At 47.1% G+C, this 19,959-nt stretch overlaps 1 protein-coding gene across 7 annotated transcripts in view; it reads right to left on the reverse strand.

Moving 5' to 3' along the window:
- Positions 1–140: 140 nt before the first annotated feature.
- Positions 141–19,959, reverse strand: part of cdi (serine/threonine kinase) — a 100,490-nt gene continuing 80,671 nt past the window's right edge. For all 7 annotated transcript variants that reach the window (XM_031971141.2, XM_076367650.1, XM_076367651.1 and 4 more), the window contains 3 exons: positions 11,072–11,618; positions 8,722–9,255; positions 141–6,768 (listed from right to left, as the gene is read on the reverse strand). In XM_031971141.2, the coding sequence (XP_031827001.2) occupies positions 6,253–6,768; positions 8,722–9,255; positions 11,072–11,618 (1,597 nt within the window). In that variant the 3' untranslated portion in view covers positions 141–6,252. The remainder of the gene's footprint in view (positions 6,769–8,721; positions 9,256–11,071; positions 11,619–19,959) is intronic.

Consider the following 19,959-nt stretch of genomic DNA (forward strand, 5'->3'; position numbering starts at 1 on the left):
GAACGGGCCACGCGGACGATAGTCCGAGAAAAGTATATTGGAAGAGACGATTCAAGTGGATTTCTAAATGTGTACCTATAATTACCTGTTTTTTTTACTTAAAATAAATAACCCTCTTTTTAAGAAGAAAAATGCGCCTCTCGGTCTTACAAGTCCGATTTACTGTTTCCATTTCTCACGCGACTTCGTCACACACTTTCACTCTCCTCTCGCTCGCTGTTCCACAGTTTCCCCTTTGTCCCTTTCTCTCTCTTTCTCTCTTACACACACACACTCGACGATCATTCCTCACCGGCAACAAATTCTCCTCAGGATATGCCCAACTCCTGATATGTCCGCGACTATTAAAAATAAAACCCATTCGCAGTCCTTGCTTCTAGGTTTCTTCAGGTACCGATTGACGCGTCGAAACAGAACGCATCATTCTTTGCGTGGTCGACTCGATGCAAAGGTAGCGGACGCATCTCTGTCGAATCGATGCTCAAACTTCTCTCCTTAACCCTTTGCACTCGAGAGGCGCCTTCCAGTCATTTCATTTGACCCAAGAACATTGTAACATTAAAAATTCAATATTAAATTTTATACAACGTCCGAACACATGGAACATCGAAATAAAATTTATGCAAGGTATTTATGTTAATTGTAAAAAATATCATTCACAGTTCATTAGAAAGTAATGAATGTTGAGAAAAATATTCTCGAGTGCAAAGGGTTAATCTCCTCCCCATGAGTCCTCGTTCCTGATTCTTTTGAAAACGACGAAAGTTGCTACACCAACAGGCAAATCGAATGAACTTTCAGTTGTCCCGTACGGCATATGAAAGACTACAGTAGTAAGGATTGAGCGTTCCGCGTGAGTTTCTTGAAAGACTTTGGAAAGAGTTCTAACGTTAGTGTCCCTGTTTGTGAACGCGATCGCTAGACACCGATCTCTGTTCACCGGTGAATCCTCCGGAAAGAATCGAATCGAAAGCTCCGTACAGTTTCGTTCCTGTTCGTATTATCTTCAATCGAATGAAATTAATACAACAAACATTCTGCTTTACGTTTGATTCACGGCAATCTAACGATCGCTCGGAATCCCCTTGGTGCAGCAATCTCCATTGCGGATCGGTTTAAGTGAAATCCGTTCGGGTGCTCGTACCGCTGCATCAACTCGACTAGAGCGAAACGAAAGGTGAGAGAACACGTTGAATTCTGGTCGACGGTGCATTCCGTTAGGCAAGGAAGAAGGGACTGCGAACTATCAAGGACTTACTACTTACATACATATTTAACAAACACGCAGTCTTATCAAGTAGAACCCGTGAACGAACTCTGACAAGTAAAAAGGTATAGTGGCCTATTATTCTAGTAGAAATTTGGTTCGACTCGTCCCGCAGCCGGGTCGACGAAACGATCTCACGCTGACCCGCGAACTGCTACCTACCTAAAGCGTCCCCTCGACGTCGACTACTACGCTGATACGGTATTCCGTCAGCCGCGCGGCGACAACGACGATTAGACCGCGGAATCTTATGCACTTGTAACCCGTCAAACTGATCAATAAACGGATACATTCGTTGGATCCCTTCTAATTCCGAATACGCATAAACTTCCACCGTCTAACGACAAAGTACACGAAACGAACTTTCCACCGGCTACGCTGCAGCAATATTGTAGACTTAAATTGACTCGAGACGCTTGTTCGATGGACAAAGAGACTAACGGAACCGAAAGGAAACTCAGGATCAGGAAGACTTCGGACGCTCGCCTCTTCGGGAGTCGCTTCGAGAATACCGTACCAGAGTAACACCGCGTAACTAAAGAGCGATGTGTCCCCATGCTGCGTCCAGCTCGTTCCTCCGGTCGTGCACCAACTTTCAGTGTCATTTCGCTTCGGTTACACCGTGTGTTTGCCCGGGGAATACTGATAACTCGAGCTCACTGTCATCCTTCAATATATTACACGAGCATCGACGAATAAGATTCTACCACGTAGAAAATTGAACGTTTCTATCGAATTAACCCTCTATGGGAATTTTTGTTCGTGATTATAACAAAACCTACGCAGTACAAAATTAAGTATCCACATATGAAGACGAGTTAATGTATTCAGTACAATACATTACTTTCAAGTTACAATGACGTTGACACGTTGAACGCCACACGGTTTCATAGACACAAAATGGAAAAAATACAATATTAAACCATTCGACTGAATTGGATTACTATCATCGTACGTTCATCAAATTGAATGTCACCGCAGTGAGTAGCATTATTTATAATATAGAAATGCTTGCGAATAATCATCGTTTAATTGAGTGAACTATAGCAATTCGATTTGCTTGGGGGTCACCGGTGACCCCCAACAAGATGCCAATATTGACTTCAAAGTTACATGGGCCTACAGAGGGTTAAAATGAATTTCAAAGTCGTTCGTTCGCGAATATAATAAACAAAGGTTCACCGAGTTAAGAATGACGGAATATAATCAGACGACCTTGGGTGACCTTGGGCTATCAGTATTCCCGATTGGATAAGTTTCCAGCTGACGGAGACGCAATCTCGAGGAAGCAACGAAAGGACACACGCGATTCTCTTCTCGCACAGTAGCAAACACACTCGTATACAGGCACACACGCATTCACTATAAATTACCGTGTACATTCGGAGTTCCGCTTGCCTTCTCTAACAGAAACGAGGTTTCACCGATCGGCCGGCGATCCGACGATCGCGGGACTCATTCGGATTCAGAGTCTTCACCTCTTTCCATCTCTCTCGCATTCCGTCCCTCTCGCTCTTCGTTCATTTCCCTTGGAACACTTAAGTTATTAGCGCTACGACATACAAAAGATAAGGCCGCCACGATAATACACTGACTAGATCAGTTTCATTTACTCTCTCCCTTTCTCTCTCTCTCAGTCTCTCTACATTCTATTTCTCATTCGCGCTTCCACTCACGCTGCTTCTTTTTGCATCCTTCTCTCTCTATTTCTCTTTCTCTCGCTCGCTCGCTCGCTCGCTGCCTTACACAAAAATGGACAATCGTCCCGATTGTTTACGTCAACAAAAATATTCAGGACACGCGGTGTCATCTCTGTCAACAAAATATACTATGTTTTGCTTCCTCGCATCCTGAGTGCTAATCTACGACGCGCGGGGCGCCACGGAAGTATCCATCGCTCGATCAGAAATGTAATAAAAACTCTCGTTTAAGCGCAGCATAGGCCTTGATGATATCCCTCCTATCTCTACGCGACGACACAGTACAAAAGAAGACGGCAGCACGGTCATCGGACTGTAGATTTGTCTCGGATAATTCGATAAATTAAAATTACAACTGAACTTGTCTGTCTTGACCAACACAGGGTGAGACGTTCTCGATTGAACCTTTGATTCATAATTTTCGCTCACCCTGTGGTCTACGAATAAAACGCTATCAATGAATCAAAACCGAAATTTTTCAGGATACAACGTCCTAATTAAAAAACACATTTTTCCAACGTAAATCGGACGGAAGGTTAGAAATCTTCGGTTCTCCTTAAGAGGAAACAACGATACCGGTCGGCGGATCTCGATAAGACGAGCCACGGAGTCCCGAACGAATATTTACAGCTAAAACTGAAATTGCTTTTAACGTTGCGTGATTATCAGTGTGTAAAAATTCTAAGTTGAACGCTGGACGCGTTACCTGACCTAGGACATGTGGCATTTCAATAAGGCACAACATTTTTCCCTATGAACGTTCGCTCGAAGAAACTCGTCGGAGCCTCCGCGCTCGCGTCACCAACACCGACGAACCAGTATCGATGATCCTCTAAACGTGCCATCGAAGATCTAACCGTCTAACGATCTAACAATCTAACAGACTAAAAGAGAGTGTTTCCGTCCCGCGTTCGCTCGGACAACCGCAAACGAAAGTGACTCGGTTTTCACAAGAAAATAACAGAAACAGCGCCGTTTTCTCCTGTACGTCGTCGTAGTTTTCGTGTCCGCTTCGACCTGCTCGCGTCTCCAGCGCAAGAGCAACGCCTCCGACGGTGACCCTCGACCCGAAGTATCCGTACGCCGAACACGATGGCGGGGAAATGGTGAAACAAACGAGAACAGACCAACTCGGGGGTGTGTGTGGCAACGCGACGCGCTGAAATCCGGCCGCTCGACGCGCCGGCGAACCACGGAATCGGCGAAACTCGCGTTCCCGATCTGCACCGTCGCCACGGCAGCGATCGGTTGAGAAGTCGGTCTTCGTGGATAAAGGACGGAGGTGGCTAACTAGGAACTGCGAGGCACTGCGAAAGGTGAGAACGTGAGCAGCGTTGTTTCTACTGGCATCCGGTTGCCGCAGTCTCGAAATCAAATTCTATATTGCTTCCGTCGATCCCTGGGAACGTTCATCCTCGTCCGAGCCTTCTTCTCGAAGATAATAAATATCCCTATCGGCAATACAAACATTATTATCTCGAAGAAAGAGCGTTAAGTGTGCCGAACCGACGCGCGCGAAACGTCCCGTGCGTCCCGTGGAATATCATCGACGCTCGCCTCTCCTTCGTTCAATGTAGGCGTATCTACCGACAGAATTTTCTGTCCGACCGACCGTTTCACTCGACGAGAAACGCCGAACGACCGCAGCCCACGGAATGACGAGCCCCGCCGACGGCTTCACCGACACTTAAGTCGTACGGATCGATTAATGTATGTAGATTATCAAAAAACATCACAGTCAGGTTACTAGATTTTAGAGAGAAGCGCCTGCTAAAATTCGTGGCTGATTACGTCTCCATCGGACTCGAGTCTGGCTACGTTGTTGTGTGCTATTATTAGTATTAATCTATTGTACGGGACGAACGCGTATTGCTACCTTGTACAGGGTGTTCTGTAAACGTTGATGCAACGGAGAGGTCGCTGTGTGCGAAACTGACATTCAGCGCGTAATCTAGTGGATTAGAAGCTAATGATTCTAGTAGCTTATTTTACCAATTGCGAATGTTAATATATTTTCTGAAGATTACTCTTTGCTTCCTTTCTTTATTGTAAACTGTTAACTTCTTTCTTCTCTTGTTTACTTGAAATTGTTCTCTAAACTTTCTGTTTTTCCAGTTGCAGCACCGATTGCAGGACACTCTGTGTACACTATAAAATTACTAGGCTGCCAGGAAGAAAGCCCGGCTCACCCTCGCCACGCGTTCGTCGACGGTCCCAAAAATGTAACACGCTACAGACGAATCGACGACAAAGCGGTTGGTTCCGAGTCTATTTCGCGGTCCCCTGAGTCATCGAGTCCGATGAAGATACAGTCGTTCTTCGTTACCATTTACTTTCAGTCCCCCCGCGTGCTGCGGACTCGTCCGACGCGGCATTCCTTGGCAAACCGAGCCATGTTCCCCGGATGCGCCGCCGTTTTCCAAGATTCTCGTCGCGTCACACACAGTCGTGGCCCGAGGAGCCGAGGGATTTAGCGACGCTCCCGGCAAAAACTCGACTTTCTCGCATCGATCTCTATCGGATTCGTCTTGCTTTCTCGAGGCATCTTTTCACCGAAAATTCGGACACGTCGGAGACGACGGTGTCCCACGCCAGAAAAACCGCCTCCTTCGACACACCTGCTATCCCGTAATATTTATTCTTCGTTTCGTTCCAAAATGAAGAGCAATACAAACTAACGCCGGCGAAGGTGATTAAGCAAACGCAAGACACGTCGGGCGCCACGGCGACTCGTTGGAAGGTACAACGGGGACGAACGGCGCCGAATTGGACGCCGAATTGGACGCCGACTTTCACGCATAATCGTTTGAAAATTATGCGATCAACGAGACTCGCGCCACGCCATCGGAAGCGTTCGATATCTCTCTGTCCGAGCTGAGCGCCGAAACTACCGTGCCAGTCGGAATGACCGATTCGAATATCCGCGCGTCTGAATATTCGAGCGTCTCGATCGACCAGCCAAACGTATCTCAATTAATAGTCCCTCCTAACGGATATCGAGTGACTTTGTCAAGCTCTCCCAACTTTCACGAGCGTCGAATATTAATCAAACTCCGTGTTCCGATTAAGCGTTCAAGAATCTGGCAGTGAACGGAAATACCCGATAGTTCCGGCGTCGGTCCGTTAATCCCGATACTCTAGCTCGCGAAGCTTCCAGCGCCGCTAAACCCTCCGGTCCCAGACTCCGCTCCGCTTCGCTCTGCGCGCGCGCTACGTGCCGCGTTTATCGCGCGGATCGGCGGGAGAGCCGAGAAACCCTAAGGAACAGATTCCACGGGGCGCGTATCACTTCTTATCGAAGAGGGGCAGCTTGCTGCGCACCGCGCCCTCGCAGACGACCAGCCTCTGGGCGGCGGAGATGCTGCACAGAGGGACCGGCCCCTCCAAGCTGGCTCTGAGCAGGGTCAGCCTGCTGCTCGAGCCTGGCTCGTGGTCCACGAGCCTCAAGCTGCCGGCCTGCTTTCTCTCGAAGTACTCGACGATCTTCGAGATCGTCTTACTGGAAGACCCTATGCCGCCTAATCTGTCCTCCCAGCAGGAGTCGCCGCCGCCCAGGCTGGCGATGTCCTCGGACGAGTCCGTGTATATCGAGCTGGTCCGGTGGTCGTCCAGCAGGAACAGGCTGCTGGCCGCCGAGCTGCTCAGGGTGGACGTGTGCCGGCGATTCGGCGGCTCCGGGCTGAGGTCCTCGCCGACGCAGCTCCAGAACCCGGACTCGCAGCTGCCGCGCCGCCTCGGCTCCCAGCCGTCTCTGAACAGCGGATGCGTGAACAGATTCGCGGCGCCTACCTTCGTTGCCACCTGCGAACGTGGAAAACGCGGGATTGTTACTGTGGTTACAATGTCTAGGGTACACTTTTCGGTAATTATTTGCGACACTGATTCCTCTGGGATTTTGGTGACCTGGGAATATGTGGGACTTGATTTAGGTTTTCGTGTGTTATCGTGTGTTAGGTGTTCGTGTATTATCGGTAATGTATGGGGAACAGTTGAGATTGATGACTTTGACAATATATTTGAAGGTCAAGTGAATCGACGAGGAATCGGTTGTAAATAGTTACTCACTTTTCATTTAGTGTTCAACCCTTTGCGGACGAATGTCATTTTTGTGTTTGGTAGACTGAGCGAAATGATTTAATTACTCGAACAGCAGACGTAGTTTCGTTTCTTTCTATTAAGTGGCTGATATTGGATTTAGATTTGTCTGCCAAAGGTTTCGTATCTTTCAATGAATCATTGTCCGCGAAGGGTGAACCCTCACCGGGTTCGTTACGCGTTGCGTGACGCCCGGCGAGGGTCAACAAAATGGCGAATAAAAGTCGTACATAGAGTGCTGAGGGGCCGTTGTAAATGAGACTTCGGTCTTCAAATCCCTGGTGGATTCAGCGTCGAATCAAATTTGTTCGTGGGGACGTTCGAATTCGTACGATTTCGGAAACGGGGAAGTATACTCTCTTGACTGATACTCGAAGAAACATCGCAGGAGAAAATGGCTCACAGGAGACGAAAGTAGAAGCGCCACGCTTTAAAATGAATCCATACAGGATGTCGTATGACTTTTTATTAGAAAGTTACAGGAGTCCAAAGATCAACAATTCGTCCATTACAGTTCAGTGATTCTTCGATTTGACTAGCGTGTTTTGTTCAGTTAACATTCTCGAATATTTACATTCCTCCGAACAAATTTGTACCGCGAACTAACCGTTCAGTTTACAATAAAATAATCTCGATACTCTCTAAATATTGCACACGTGCTATCGAACTAAACGATCGAAACGCGATCGAGCCGCGCGATTTCGGTGGTGGTCCCAAAATCACAGATCGAAAATACTTTGAACCGCGAAGGGTTAACGACCGCGTCGACCTCCGACATTTCTCGGTTCCGCGCCGCCTCTCGAAACTCCATGGTGGTCCCGCGGGTTTATTAGCGTTCGAATAGGCTTCGATTTCGGCAAAACGACGACGACGCCTCGCGGTCCTCGCGATCCCGGTCGCCGAGCGAGAAACAATAAAAGGAGAAACCGAGGCAGCGCGAGAGACAATACTTGACGCGCCCAGTCCGATTCTTTACGTTCGTTTTATTAAGTCTACCGTTATGCAACGCGTCTGTTACACTCGAGGCGACTAGTATCGGCTGCTCGAGGTCACTTCCTTGACCGTGAACCGGGCGCGAGTCCCACTATTACCTCACGCCAGCTGGCAACATTGTAGAGGTAGGTCGAGGGTTTGTAGGTCTGCGCTTCGGCTTCTCATGCGCGTCGTTCCATCAACATTGTTTAACTGCGATTACCCCCGCGCCGGAAGTGCTTTTTACCCGAGGTTCAACCGAGACAATGCGCGCCGTAGCCTCTTTCTTCGAACGCGAAAATACCTCCGGCACGAGAACGAATCGTTACCAACGAGGTAGGAGATCCAGTTCAAAAGGGGGATCCCCTAGATACAAGCTCCTCGCAGATTAACTCGAGAAAACTCGCACGAAGATCTGTTCGTTCGCTTGTCCATCAAATTGACCGGAACATTCTCAACGATTTCACAGAAGCTTTAGGTTTCTCCGCAAAACAAGCCCGCTGAAAAGGCAACGCAACTGCGCGGGAAGATCGCCGATCCGATCCACTTTCGTTTACACGCCGGCTGAGAGAGAGAGATTAGGCATCGGCCAGGTGGTTAGCGGCCTAATGCCGACAGTGATCAGCGATTTCATCCAATTATCCAGGCGATTAGCGGAGGAAAGCATCGCTCGGTCCGCATTCTTACCTTTCTCTCCCACTTCTTCCTGGCGGTGGGGCTGCTCGGCTCGGAGTTCGGCTTCTTCCTGTCCAAGATCTTCGCGATACTGTCGTTCTGCGCGGGCTTGAACTTCCCGATAGCATCGGTGACGCTCGGCCTGACGTCCTCCAGCGAGGGCAGCTCCAGGCAGCTGGAGAACAGGTCGCCGAGGATCTTCTTCACGCCGCCGAGCGCGTGGAACGGGTTCGCCGTCATCGGTTTGTAGTGTGGGTCCCGTCTGCTCGCCAATTCGGCGACCCTCCTCGCCGAGTGACACCTCGCCTTGTCCGAGGGTGTCGCGTTGTCGCAGCCCCTCGCGTCCGCCGATTGGCTGCGCAGGCGAGCAGTCTTGCGCTTCGTCGGCCTGCCCTCGCGAGTGATCTCGTCCATGCTGGACATCAGCGTCGGGTCCACCGACGGACACTTGCCGATGCTGCTCTTCGACTCCTCCTCGTCGTTCGCGATCATGCTGTCCAGCCTGGCCGTGATCTCCGGGAAGGTCGGCCTCGACTTCGGCTCGTACTGAAACAATCATAGTTTAGGATTCTCTCGCTGATGGAGTTTTCATTGTTTGTTGACGCTCGCGTTGGGATTCATTTCGCAACTGTTCCCCACACATCAAAATTTTGTATTGAGAAAGAAAATAAAAGATCGAAGGAATGTTATAGCATTTTTCATTTTCACTGGAGATACCATAAAAATTAGTTGCAGTTGCTGATCAATTACAAAATCATCTGGAGTGCTAAGGGTTAATATACGATGTTTTTGTAATTATAGTAACTCATCTAAGTAAATAAACTATAGAAAACGTTGGGAGGAAGATGTTCCCAACTTTTAGAGATTGAAACGACCTTTACCATAAGGCCACGGATTAACGGGTTAGAGGTGAGTTTCTCTCGAAGTTAGACGTTATTGAATGAGGTGTTCTTTATGCTATTCGGTTTCTAATACCTTTCAGCGGATCCGTTGGTTCGTAACGTCCGTTAATGTACCATAAAACAGGTATAATCGAGAAAGAACGCCGAGACTTTCTAGCCAACTGAGACGCTCGCTAGCTAAATGGTCGTCAATGAAATCGGATTGTCGAGGGTTGTAAACGGAGAAACAAAGTCTGCGCGGCGTACGAAATTGGACGCGAACGGTGGTCTCGGTATTAATTTCACAACATTTGTAAAACACTGTTAGCGGCAGGTGCATACGTCTCGGACGTCGTTGCCGGCGGTTGCCAATGTCCCGTTTTAAAACGCGCAAATAAAATCGTTTCCCGTTTCACGTTAACGCTTATGTAATTCGGCTAGCTTATTGTAAGTTCAGTGGCTTCGAACGTTCGCGCTGACCGCCGGCCCCCGGGGCGTTCATCATCCGCGATCTCTGGCGCAATGTGTCTAGGGCTCCGCCGCATCGGGGACCAACTGCACCGCTGCCAGAAAAGTTAGCATCGCGGCGTTATTTAATGCGACGCATGACGCATCGCGTGTTACGCGGGATCGCTCGCTTCTTTTGCCTCTAAATACGTCGACTTCTTTGGAAGCCGTACCGACGCGGATCGCTAAAAGCGCCGCGGAACACGCGGAGAAGTTTCAGCTCTACTAACAATTAATCCACTAACATTCTTTTCCAGCTGGAAGATCGGATCGGAATCGAATGGAGGAATAACGAAACGAGGAAGTTGTTCGACAATTAACTGATATCTCGGATCTTTTAAGAGTAACAGTAATCGCCATTGCGAAAGTGACGGGTCTTTCCGAAGAATCACGTAACACGACCGATTCCTTTAAGGCTCGCTTAACATATTAACTCTTTGCTAATGAGAAATTCTGAAACTTCTGTAAACAATATCTATCAATAATTGAATTACACATCGAAATCTTGAATACTCGAAAAAGGAAACCTCGCGTCTACCTCATTAATCGTTAAATTATTTATTCAAAGCTTTCGATCTGGATATGAAAGCTCGAACTCGTCATTACCATCTCCCTGAACGCTCTCTTATCCAACTTCCCTTATTCCTACTCTCCACAGTCGAGGTGCAAAGCATAAAGAGCCATTCCAGCGAAATGATCATCTATTATCTAAAACATCTTCCACGCTCCAGGAGCGTTCTAATCCACAAAGCTGGCGGCGCGTCCGCGAAAAAGCGGCGATCGCCGACGGGAACTTCTTCATCTGCCCGATGTAACACGGATATCGGGAAGCCTATTAATAGTCCGATCCGCCGAGCAGAGCGTTAAGTAACCCGCGCGGCGAGCGGCGTCGCGTCGCGCTGCGCCGAGCAAACTCCCAGGCGAACAATGCTCGTGGAAACGGAAAAAACGCGAGGTATCGCGTGGAAACTCACCGTGCAGCAGTTGAAGGCGAGATGGAGGAACTCCGTCGGCGGATTAGCCGCGGCGCAGATCTCTGCCACGGCCAGGTAATCGAGGCCAAAGTTATCTGACCGTGGCAGAACGTCCGGATCGGCCGGCACGCGGCCGATCAGTTCGCAGACCACGATGCCAAACGAGAAAACGTCCGACCTGTGGTCGTACCATTGACCCTTCAGGCATTCCGGCGACATCCAATAGGGGCTGCCGACAGTGCTCAGCCTGTAGCCGGTGCTCGGGTCCGGTATCTTAGCGGCGAGCCCGAAATCGCCGACCACCGCGGTCATCTCGGAGGTGGATTCGTCCTTCTTGATCAGGACGTTCTTCGAGGTGAGGTCGCGGTGGAAGAGGCCACGGCTGTGCAGGTAGGCCATGCCCCTGGCCACGTCCCTGGCCAGGTTCATCCTGATCAGATGGGGGAGCGGCGTGTGTCTAGCCATGATCAGCTGCTCCAGGCTGCCGCCGTTTATGTACTCCGTCAGGGCGTGCAGCTGACCCTCGTGCACGCAGACGCCCATGAACCTGGAACCAATCGGATCGAGGATTACGACGCTCCAGCTTCGAATGATAATATCGATAGATGTTTCGATGATGGAGTTTCGTGACGTGTTTGGCTTGGGTGCAGCTGGTTTGGAGGTTTACTTGGGTGGATGTTGCATTGATGTCGAGGGTGATGGGTTGTGTTTGGAATAGTGTTAATGGTATTGTTTTAGTAATGTCGAGATACTGAATATGAGGTCTGACGTGTTGGAGTTTGTCGGCATTTCAGAGAGTAAGAGATTAGTTTCCGCTTCTGTTGCTTAACAATAGAACTATCGAGCATTTAATACGATTAATATGCAATTCACGTAACAATTGTAACAATAGATTATTTTCAGTTTCTTCAGACACTCATTATAGTACTGAAATGAAACCATTTATTTTCAAAACCATTTCGAAGATTCAATGCTTCGAAGATATCAATAATTGCTAAACAAAAAAATCGAGACTAGTCATTTTGACTAGTACGTAGTTTTAGTGTTAAGCGATGAATAGATGATTCAGCTTCATCTGCTGAAGGTTTTGTAGATTTCAGAGAATCTTCTGCAAATTCTAGGTAATATAGAATAAACTATGTTTCTTGCTGTTTGAGTAGTTAAATCATTCGTTTACGATTCAGTATTGCAACCGTGAAACTTTGATCTTGTCAAAGCGTCGACGTCCGCCTATAAGGGGTTGAAACCTTAAATATGGAAATCTTGGACGTGAAAATCCTGGATCGAAGAAAAGTTCGGTTTCGTCCAAACTTTCCGCGTCCCGAACGGGCAACCCCGAGTCTCACGCTTACGCAACTCGCTCGCAGCTTGGAAAGAAGTTTATTCCATTACGCTCTAACTCCGACTCGGAATAGCATCTGCCGCGGCGTATAATTATCAACGTTGTCGTTATTATTCTAATTGCCGTTCCCGGTACCAGTTGCGAGACTCTTCTGCTTTCCTTCTTTGCCCCTAATCCCGAGATCCCATTACGAAGTTGACTGCAGACGTCGCGTAATTGAGGGCAGAGGTTCGGCTATGCCCATTCAAGGAATAAATCTGGCAAGTCTGGCTAACTGCGAGTCTAGTCTAACTATCCCTGCAATTGGCCTGCCTCGACGGGTGATTTTCTCGAAGCACGAGGTCGAACTTCGGAAGATTGTTCCCTTCGTTTGCGAGGAGGAGACGAGATAATGTGTAATCTCGCTTGGAAACCGCTGCGCGATCGGGATAGCCTCGCGAAAGAAATCGTTCGAACGCGAAGGATGAATCTCCCTCGAGTAAAGCTTCATTCCCATGGAAGCAATATTTGATCCTTCAATCCCAGTCATCCTTATTTAGAGCTGGTATGCGGCTAATCTCAGAGGCAGCATTGAATTGTCGGTTCATTTCAATTCTACAGATTTCTCTCTCTCCGTTGCAAATTGCCATAATCCTTCGATAACTCGGAGTTTTCGAAATTGCCATAATCCTTCGATAACTTGATTTCCTACAGTGAAGCTATAAAGTTTGATATTTAACATTACACTTCATACAATGCATCAATCTGAGAAACATTGACGTAAAACAGCTTTGTCCGTCAATTCGCGCGAATTTCTCGTCGACTTAGTTTCACAAAATATCGATTTTATCTCATCAGAAAATGTTGAAATATTTCCAGTGAAAAACGTGCAAAGGGTTAATCTTCAATTTTCGTTACGCGAATAGTCGATTTTCGGGTTTCGTTCGGAGGCGGCCGCGTTGTGCGCCGAAACGATCGGCGACCGAACGTCGCGAGGCTCGATCGTCCTTCCCCGGCTCGATCGAGGCGCCGAACGCGTCGAGGCGAGGCGTTAAAGGCGAAGTTCGCGGAGGCCGGGGAGGAGGTCGATTTAATTGCCAAGCGAGTCGCGGCGGCCACGGTTCTCCTTGCCAATCCACGCACGAAGCGCGAAGTCGTTTCGCTCGTTACTCATCTTTTCCCAATAAAGGCCCGCGACCTTCGTGTTCCGGAGCCGAGGACAGCGGCAGGACGAAGGTCTCCGACCCAGAATACGGCGGCACGAGCCGCCGCGCGAAACAGCCTCGAATAAAAAGCCTCGATACGACTCTGGGGCGACCGGCCCTCTCGGGTCAACGAATGTCTCTCATTGTTGCGGCCCGATGAAAGCGGACCGGACAATGCGCGCGACGACAACGCGCTCGTGGGACTAGATAGCGCGTCTTCGGCTGGACAGAATAGGATAAAGGTTAGACATTAACCCTTCGCGGTCCGAGGTGCTCTTGGTTTCTCAGTTTGAGGTTCACGTCGACGTTGGTTCATTCGATTACAGCTTAATGTGACGCTCTATTTGTTTATATACTCGATTTTCAGGATCGAATCATTCACGTGAATATGTAGAGCAGTGTCCGAAATTTCCAGACTCGCGCCTTGAGAACCCCTATTTGCATATTCTCGAGGAAAAATACGTATAGAGCATAATCCGCGCGAAAAAGACCGCGAATAAGCTGCGAGGAATTCGAGGTTTCGCAATGAATTAAATTGGCTGGCTATAAATAGCCTCGTCGCCGTGGATCGACGTTTGCTTTGTCGAATATAGAGAGGAGTACGTCAAATACCTCGACGTTCAAGGAACGGTGACTCGGTGTCCGTTTGTTCTTGGATTTCTGAGACGTCGGTAGCTTCCAGAATACGACTATCCTTCTCTTTGTTTATTACTGCGAATCTTTTCGACGGTATTAACACGTTGAATGCCGGGATCACCGGTGACCCTCAATCGAATCGGATTACTATAATTCACTCAGTTGAACTATGATTATTTTAAAAGGTTTCTATATCATAAACAATACTGCCTAATGCAGTGAACAGCTAAATGAACACGCAGTAATAATAACGCAACTCAATCAAATGATTTAACCCTTTGCACTCCGAACAATTTTTAATGTAACCTTTCAGCAACTCCGAAACAGTTTTAATACGAGCTATCAGCTCGTGCCTCTGTAAAAGATTTAACCTGTTTTGTCATTAACCTTCTGTAGGCTCATGTAACTTTGAAGTTACGTATCAGTATATTGGCATCCTGTTGATTTACTTCATTCTGCACTCAAAGTGGTGAGTAAAATTAAGTGATCAGTTAACTTGAACTTTCATACGCTCAGGCGAGAAAGTTTAATGTCATTGCGACTTGAAAGTTACAGAATACATTCGTTTGATGAAATTATTGAAACTATTGAATACATTCTTAATTCGTATTCATATGTGGATATTTATGAATTTTCTACTGCATAGATTTTGTTATAATCATGAACAAAAATTCAGCCCATAGAGGGTTAAAAAAGCGCGTATACATTTTAAAGTAATGTTTGACTAAAAACGAAGTTATAAACTTATCTTACAATGTCGCCGTTACGGCGACAACGAAGTGCAAAGGTTAATGTCATATTCTCTCCATTTTGTACATTCTGCTCCATGAAATCGTGCGGCGTTCAACGTGTTAAGAAGAAAACTTTCCTCGTCATCTCGGAAATCGATTGGTTTCAGCGCGGCAGGATGAACGAACTGAAAGTTTCAAGTGTAAAACGAGATACGCCGTTCGATTACGCTCACAGATTATCGTGTGAGATAATGAGTATAATGATGGCGTGAATTAGCGAGGTACAGACACGTATCGAGTTTTTCAGCGTAACTCGGGGCGGAATGTGAGTGGAACTTTCTGATCCTAGAACGGAATCGTAGCATTGCGTTTAAGGAATCGCGGGTGATCTAGACGGACGAAAAAAAGAAATGCAGAAGAAACGCGCGAAACGAGAGTGACTGACTTATCGTTTGAAAAATACGATTTTAAAATTGAACCAGTTTATCTTGGACCACGGTCGCGCCGCTCGAACCGTTCGCAATAAATTCAACGTATTTTGTGCATCGGACTTGATCCCGAAGTCTTATCCCGAAGTCACCTCCAACATTCTCAGCCGACATTCTCGAATGTTTAACACGTTCCCACAAACACGCTCGTCGACTCCGTCGTTGTTAGACCTTCGTTATTAGCGTCGGTTGTCTAACGCGCGGACGGTCACCAGCTAATTCGTACGTTTTAGCGCGGTAATGTTCGCGGTACTTCTGAATAGCAATAATGGTTCTGTAGCGCGTTATGGAATAGAATGTCGACGAAACTGAGAAGCTTGAATAGTCGAACGACAATCAAAAGTCGTAATCTAACAACATCAACAACAAAAAATCATCATCTTGATCGTCTTAGTTTGAGTATGGAAAGAGTAGAATAAGAAAGTGTAATTAACCCTTTGCACTCGAGGTGACTCTCACCACCTGATTTCACACTGTAGAACTATAAAATTTGATATTTAATATTATACCTTATATAACGCATCAATTTGAGAATTGAAATAAAATAGCTTCGTTCTTCAACGTACGTTATGATTTCTCTTGGAGTTAGTTTCACAAAATATCGTCTTCATCTCATCAGATGTTCAAATATTTCTAGTGAAAAACTTCCGAGTGCAAAGGGTTAACAGTAAACTAAACATAATAGTAAAAGAACAGCGAGACAAGAATAATTTTAATTCGATAGTTTCCGATTCAAACGTGACTACAAACTAGACGCGACGCTACGAGGAACTCATCTTTGAAGAAACGTTGATTCGTTCCGTAAATGCGCGAACGAAGCGGTCCAGTTAGAAGAATAACGGAAATCAAAGGATCCAACGGCCACGGAGGAAGAAAAGAAACGATTAATGGCGCTCGCGAAGAAAAGAGAACCGTAACGGTCGATTCCCGCATGAAAGTACAGTTGACATTGCTTCGAATAAATTAGCTTTCCCTGGAAAAAGGCGAGCGGTTCTGCTCGGCGAACGACGCCGCGTCGCGTCGCAGTTTATTTCCGCGAATCCGCGCCGGGACTAAGGCGATTAAGGAGCTTGTATCGATTCGCCACGGTGCTCTATTGACACCCGGCCCGCCGACGGAGCTTCCGGCGTTCGTCTGGCGACGAGGGACCCCTCGATCCTCTTTGGAAACCGGACAACCGGAAAATTCGAGCTCGCTCCGAGACGAGCACGCTTTCTCGAGTCGAGCTTTCCCTCTCGTTCGGATTAATTGGCCATTTATTGGCTGATTTATTAATATCACTCGATTTCGCCTCGTGCCGCCGCTGCACACCGTGCTTCGTGTGTTGGGCGTGTTTATCGGTAGATCGATTAACTCTGGAACTACCGGCTGGATGAGAACAACCCAATATTCCTTCTTTTATAATTGAGTTGCTCAGAAACCAATGCGGTTAAGTTCAGGAAATTAATGTTTTGGCTTCTGAAATGATTATACAACGTGTTCAGAAGCTATGAAAAGCGCTTTCTGACCTAGACAAACGTAAATTGAATAACTAAAAAGGATAATTATTCCATGAGCATTCACCGAATCGGAAAGTATCGAACAATCGACTTACACTGGCTTGTGAGCGAATCATTGAGAAGATACGAATGCTTTGGGAATTATTAAAGCAGTTAATTTATACTTTTCACTCGAAAGTTTTTCAATGGAAATATTCGACACTTTGACGAGATATAGGTGATATTGTTTGAAACTAATTTAACGATAATTCATAGATAAACTAAGCAACAGAGGTATTTTATTTAAATATTTCAACGTGCAAACTTTAATTTGAAATATTAAACATTCAACTTTGTAGTTTCTTTGCATCGAATCAAGTGGTGACTGGGTCACCTCTCGAGTGCAAAGGGTTAAAAGTCGATTCAACTGCTCGGTTGTTCTAGCGATAATCGGGAAGAAATTTTCAATATCATCGATTGTATCTGATCGCCATAGGTTCAATGATATTTGCATCATTGCATACAATACCTCTCCCAGTATTCGTCAATCCATAAAAATCTGATTACATTACTCAATTCAATTTCGAACGTTCTCTATTCCCAAAAGTCAGCTCCGTAAACACAGCAAGCGAGGGATTCTACGTGTAATAATCACATTACAGCTCGATAGCGTCAGCGTAAACAACTCAACGCATCCTCTCCACGGCTCCCGTCACAGATATACTTTAACCGCGTTTCCAAGCTCCGCTGGTTATAGAATTCCAATCATTAACGTGTTTCTCGCAGGGAAACGCAGAAAGGTTGTCTCGCATCAGTGAAAACCGGCAAGAAGTTTCCCTCGAGCCGCGCGGGGTGAATTCGATTATTTTTAATAGAGCGAAGATGATCTATTATCCGGCCATTCATCTTAGCGTTGTCAGCGGACGCGAACAAGTAATTGCGCTAGGTTTATCACTCGAGTTTCACAGAGGAACGATAGGATCATCGTCGGTGTGTCCCATAGGAAAGCCGTAGCCGCGAGTCAGCGATGCTGGACGGAGATTAGATAAGAGATTGATGCAAAGTTGAGGACCGTCCGCGCGACTATTGCTCTCGACGCGACATTCCCGTGACGCGATAAGCGCCAATTAGCGGCCGTCTCCATTGGTAATCGTTGCGTCTTCATTTGTCAGCCGACGCGACGCCCTGTTATCCGACGGCCGACAGCTGCTCCGGAGATCATCGATGATTTATGCGACCGAGCCGTTATCCGGGAGGAACGGGAGGGTCAAGGTTCGAGGGAAATGGAGTAGATCGAACCCCTTCCATTGATTATCCGCCGCGTATTTCCAATTTCGTTTTCTTTCAATCGCGCGTTCGATTTCGTTTTCTTCGACGCAGTCGCTGCAGTTATAGTCAGTTAATTCTTTAGCACTTTCTACTGTAATTTAACTGCCAAGCTCTCTAAGGATTTCCAATATCCTTCGTAGACTTTGACGACCGGCAGGTCTTAATGAATTTTCAGTCGCCCGAGTCGCGGCGCATCCGAATGCGGTTCATCTGGGATACAGCGCACGGATTCGAGAGAACGATCTTCGAAACGCAATGAGATTCGACAAGTACAAGAATAGAAGCATGACACGAGCGTGTCATGGTGATTGACGGTTGATTTACGGAACCCATCAATTTCACGGATACTGGATTCCTGAAATATTGTTCGTTAACAGTTCGGGTCGATCTTGATTGATGCAATTATGCCAATGCATATGAGTCTCTGCTTTTGAAATTCTGGTTTCTAGAATTATATGAATAAACATGTAGTCTTCTAAGAACGATAGAATAAAGCGTGGAATAAATGCAAGTTAACAAAGGGAGCTTCAAGTTCAAAGACAAGAACCCGTCCAAGTAATTCAGCGCCGATCTCACTTTCCCGCTCGGAACAACGAAATACGTGCCCCGTAACGAGCAACGAGGCAATTGAACGATCAAGCAACATTCTTCCCGAACAACGGCATAATTAACAGGCGAGGTGGGGGGCCGGCGGAACGGTTTCTCGAAAAAAAGTAAACTCGCCCGCCTAAACCTATCGGCGCGATCCGCGCGGAGCCGAAGAAGCGTGCTTAGCGGGCGCGACCGATTAAATTTCACCGCGGCGAATTAATTAACCGTCCGAGCGAGCCTCGTAATTAACAATTATATAAAAGAAAGGTGAAAGATGGAGCTCGAGGCTGGCTGTTCTCCCGGCGAGCGCCGGATCGTGGAAGCGGCCGATCGCGTGAACGAGCGAGCGAGCGTTACGTCAGAGCGCAGCGCCGGTAAAAGTTCGCAGGATGTTATTGAGACCGGTATCAAATTTATCACGGCAACGACCGGACGTCGACGATTCGGCCTGGCGTGCGGCTATCTCGGTATCTGCGTGGAAACGCGGAGAAAGACTTTATCGCGCGCGGCCATCGGTAGACCAAACGATCGGACGCATCGCATCGCGCCCGCCGTTCGGTGGATCGTGCGACTGTCGACACCGCGAAATTCGCACGCGATCCACCGCGAATCGCGTTACCGGAGACAATTCGGTATCGCCGGGATCAAAGCGATCGTGACGCAATCCTCATCAGCGGATGGAATGATGATCCGTGTTTAGCGTTGGTTAACCCCCTCGCGTTCGGCGAGCTACCTCGGAGCGGCTCGTGAGAGTTGCTTTGTCGTCGCCGATCGGATGGGAATGTGGAGTAATGCTGCGCGCAAATGTACAGTTTCGATGTTTGGGATTTCTTAGATTTGAAATTTTGAAACTTTGAAATTCTGAAATTTTAAATATTTGAACGTTTGGAACTTTGAAACTCTGAAATTTGAACATTTGAACGTTTGGAAATTTGAAACTTTGAAATTTGAACATTTGAACGTTTGGAAATTTGAAACTTTGAAACTTTGAAACTTTGAAATTTAAAAAATTTGAACCCTTGAACCTTTGAAACTTTGAAACTTTGAAACTTCGAAATTCTGAAATTTAAAAAATTTGAACACTTGAAGCTTTGAGACTTGGAAAATTT

Source organism: Nomia melanderi, chromosome 5 (assembly GCF_051020985.1).
Source record: "Nomia melanderi isolate GNS246 chromosome 5, iyNomMela1, whole genome shotgun sequence".
NCBI lineage: Eukaryota > Metazoa > Arthropoda > Insecta > Hymenoptera > Halictidae > Nomia > Nomia melanderi.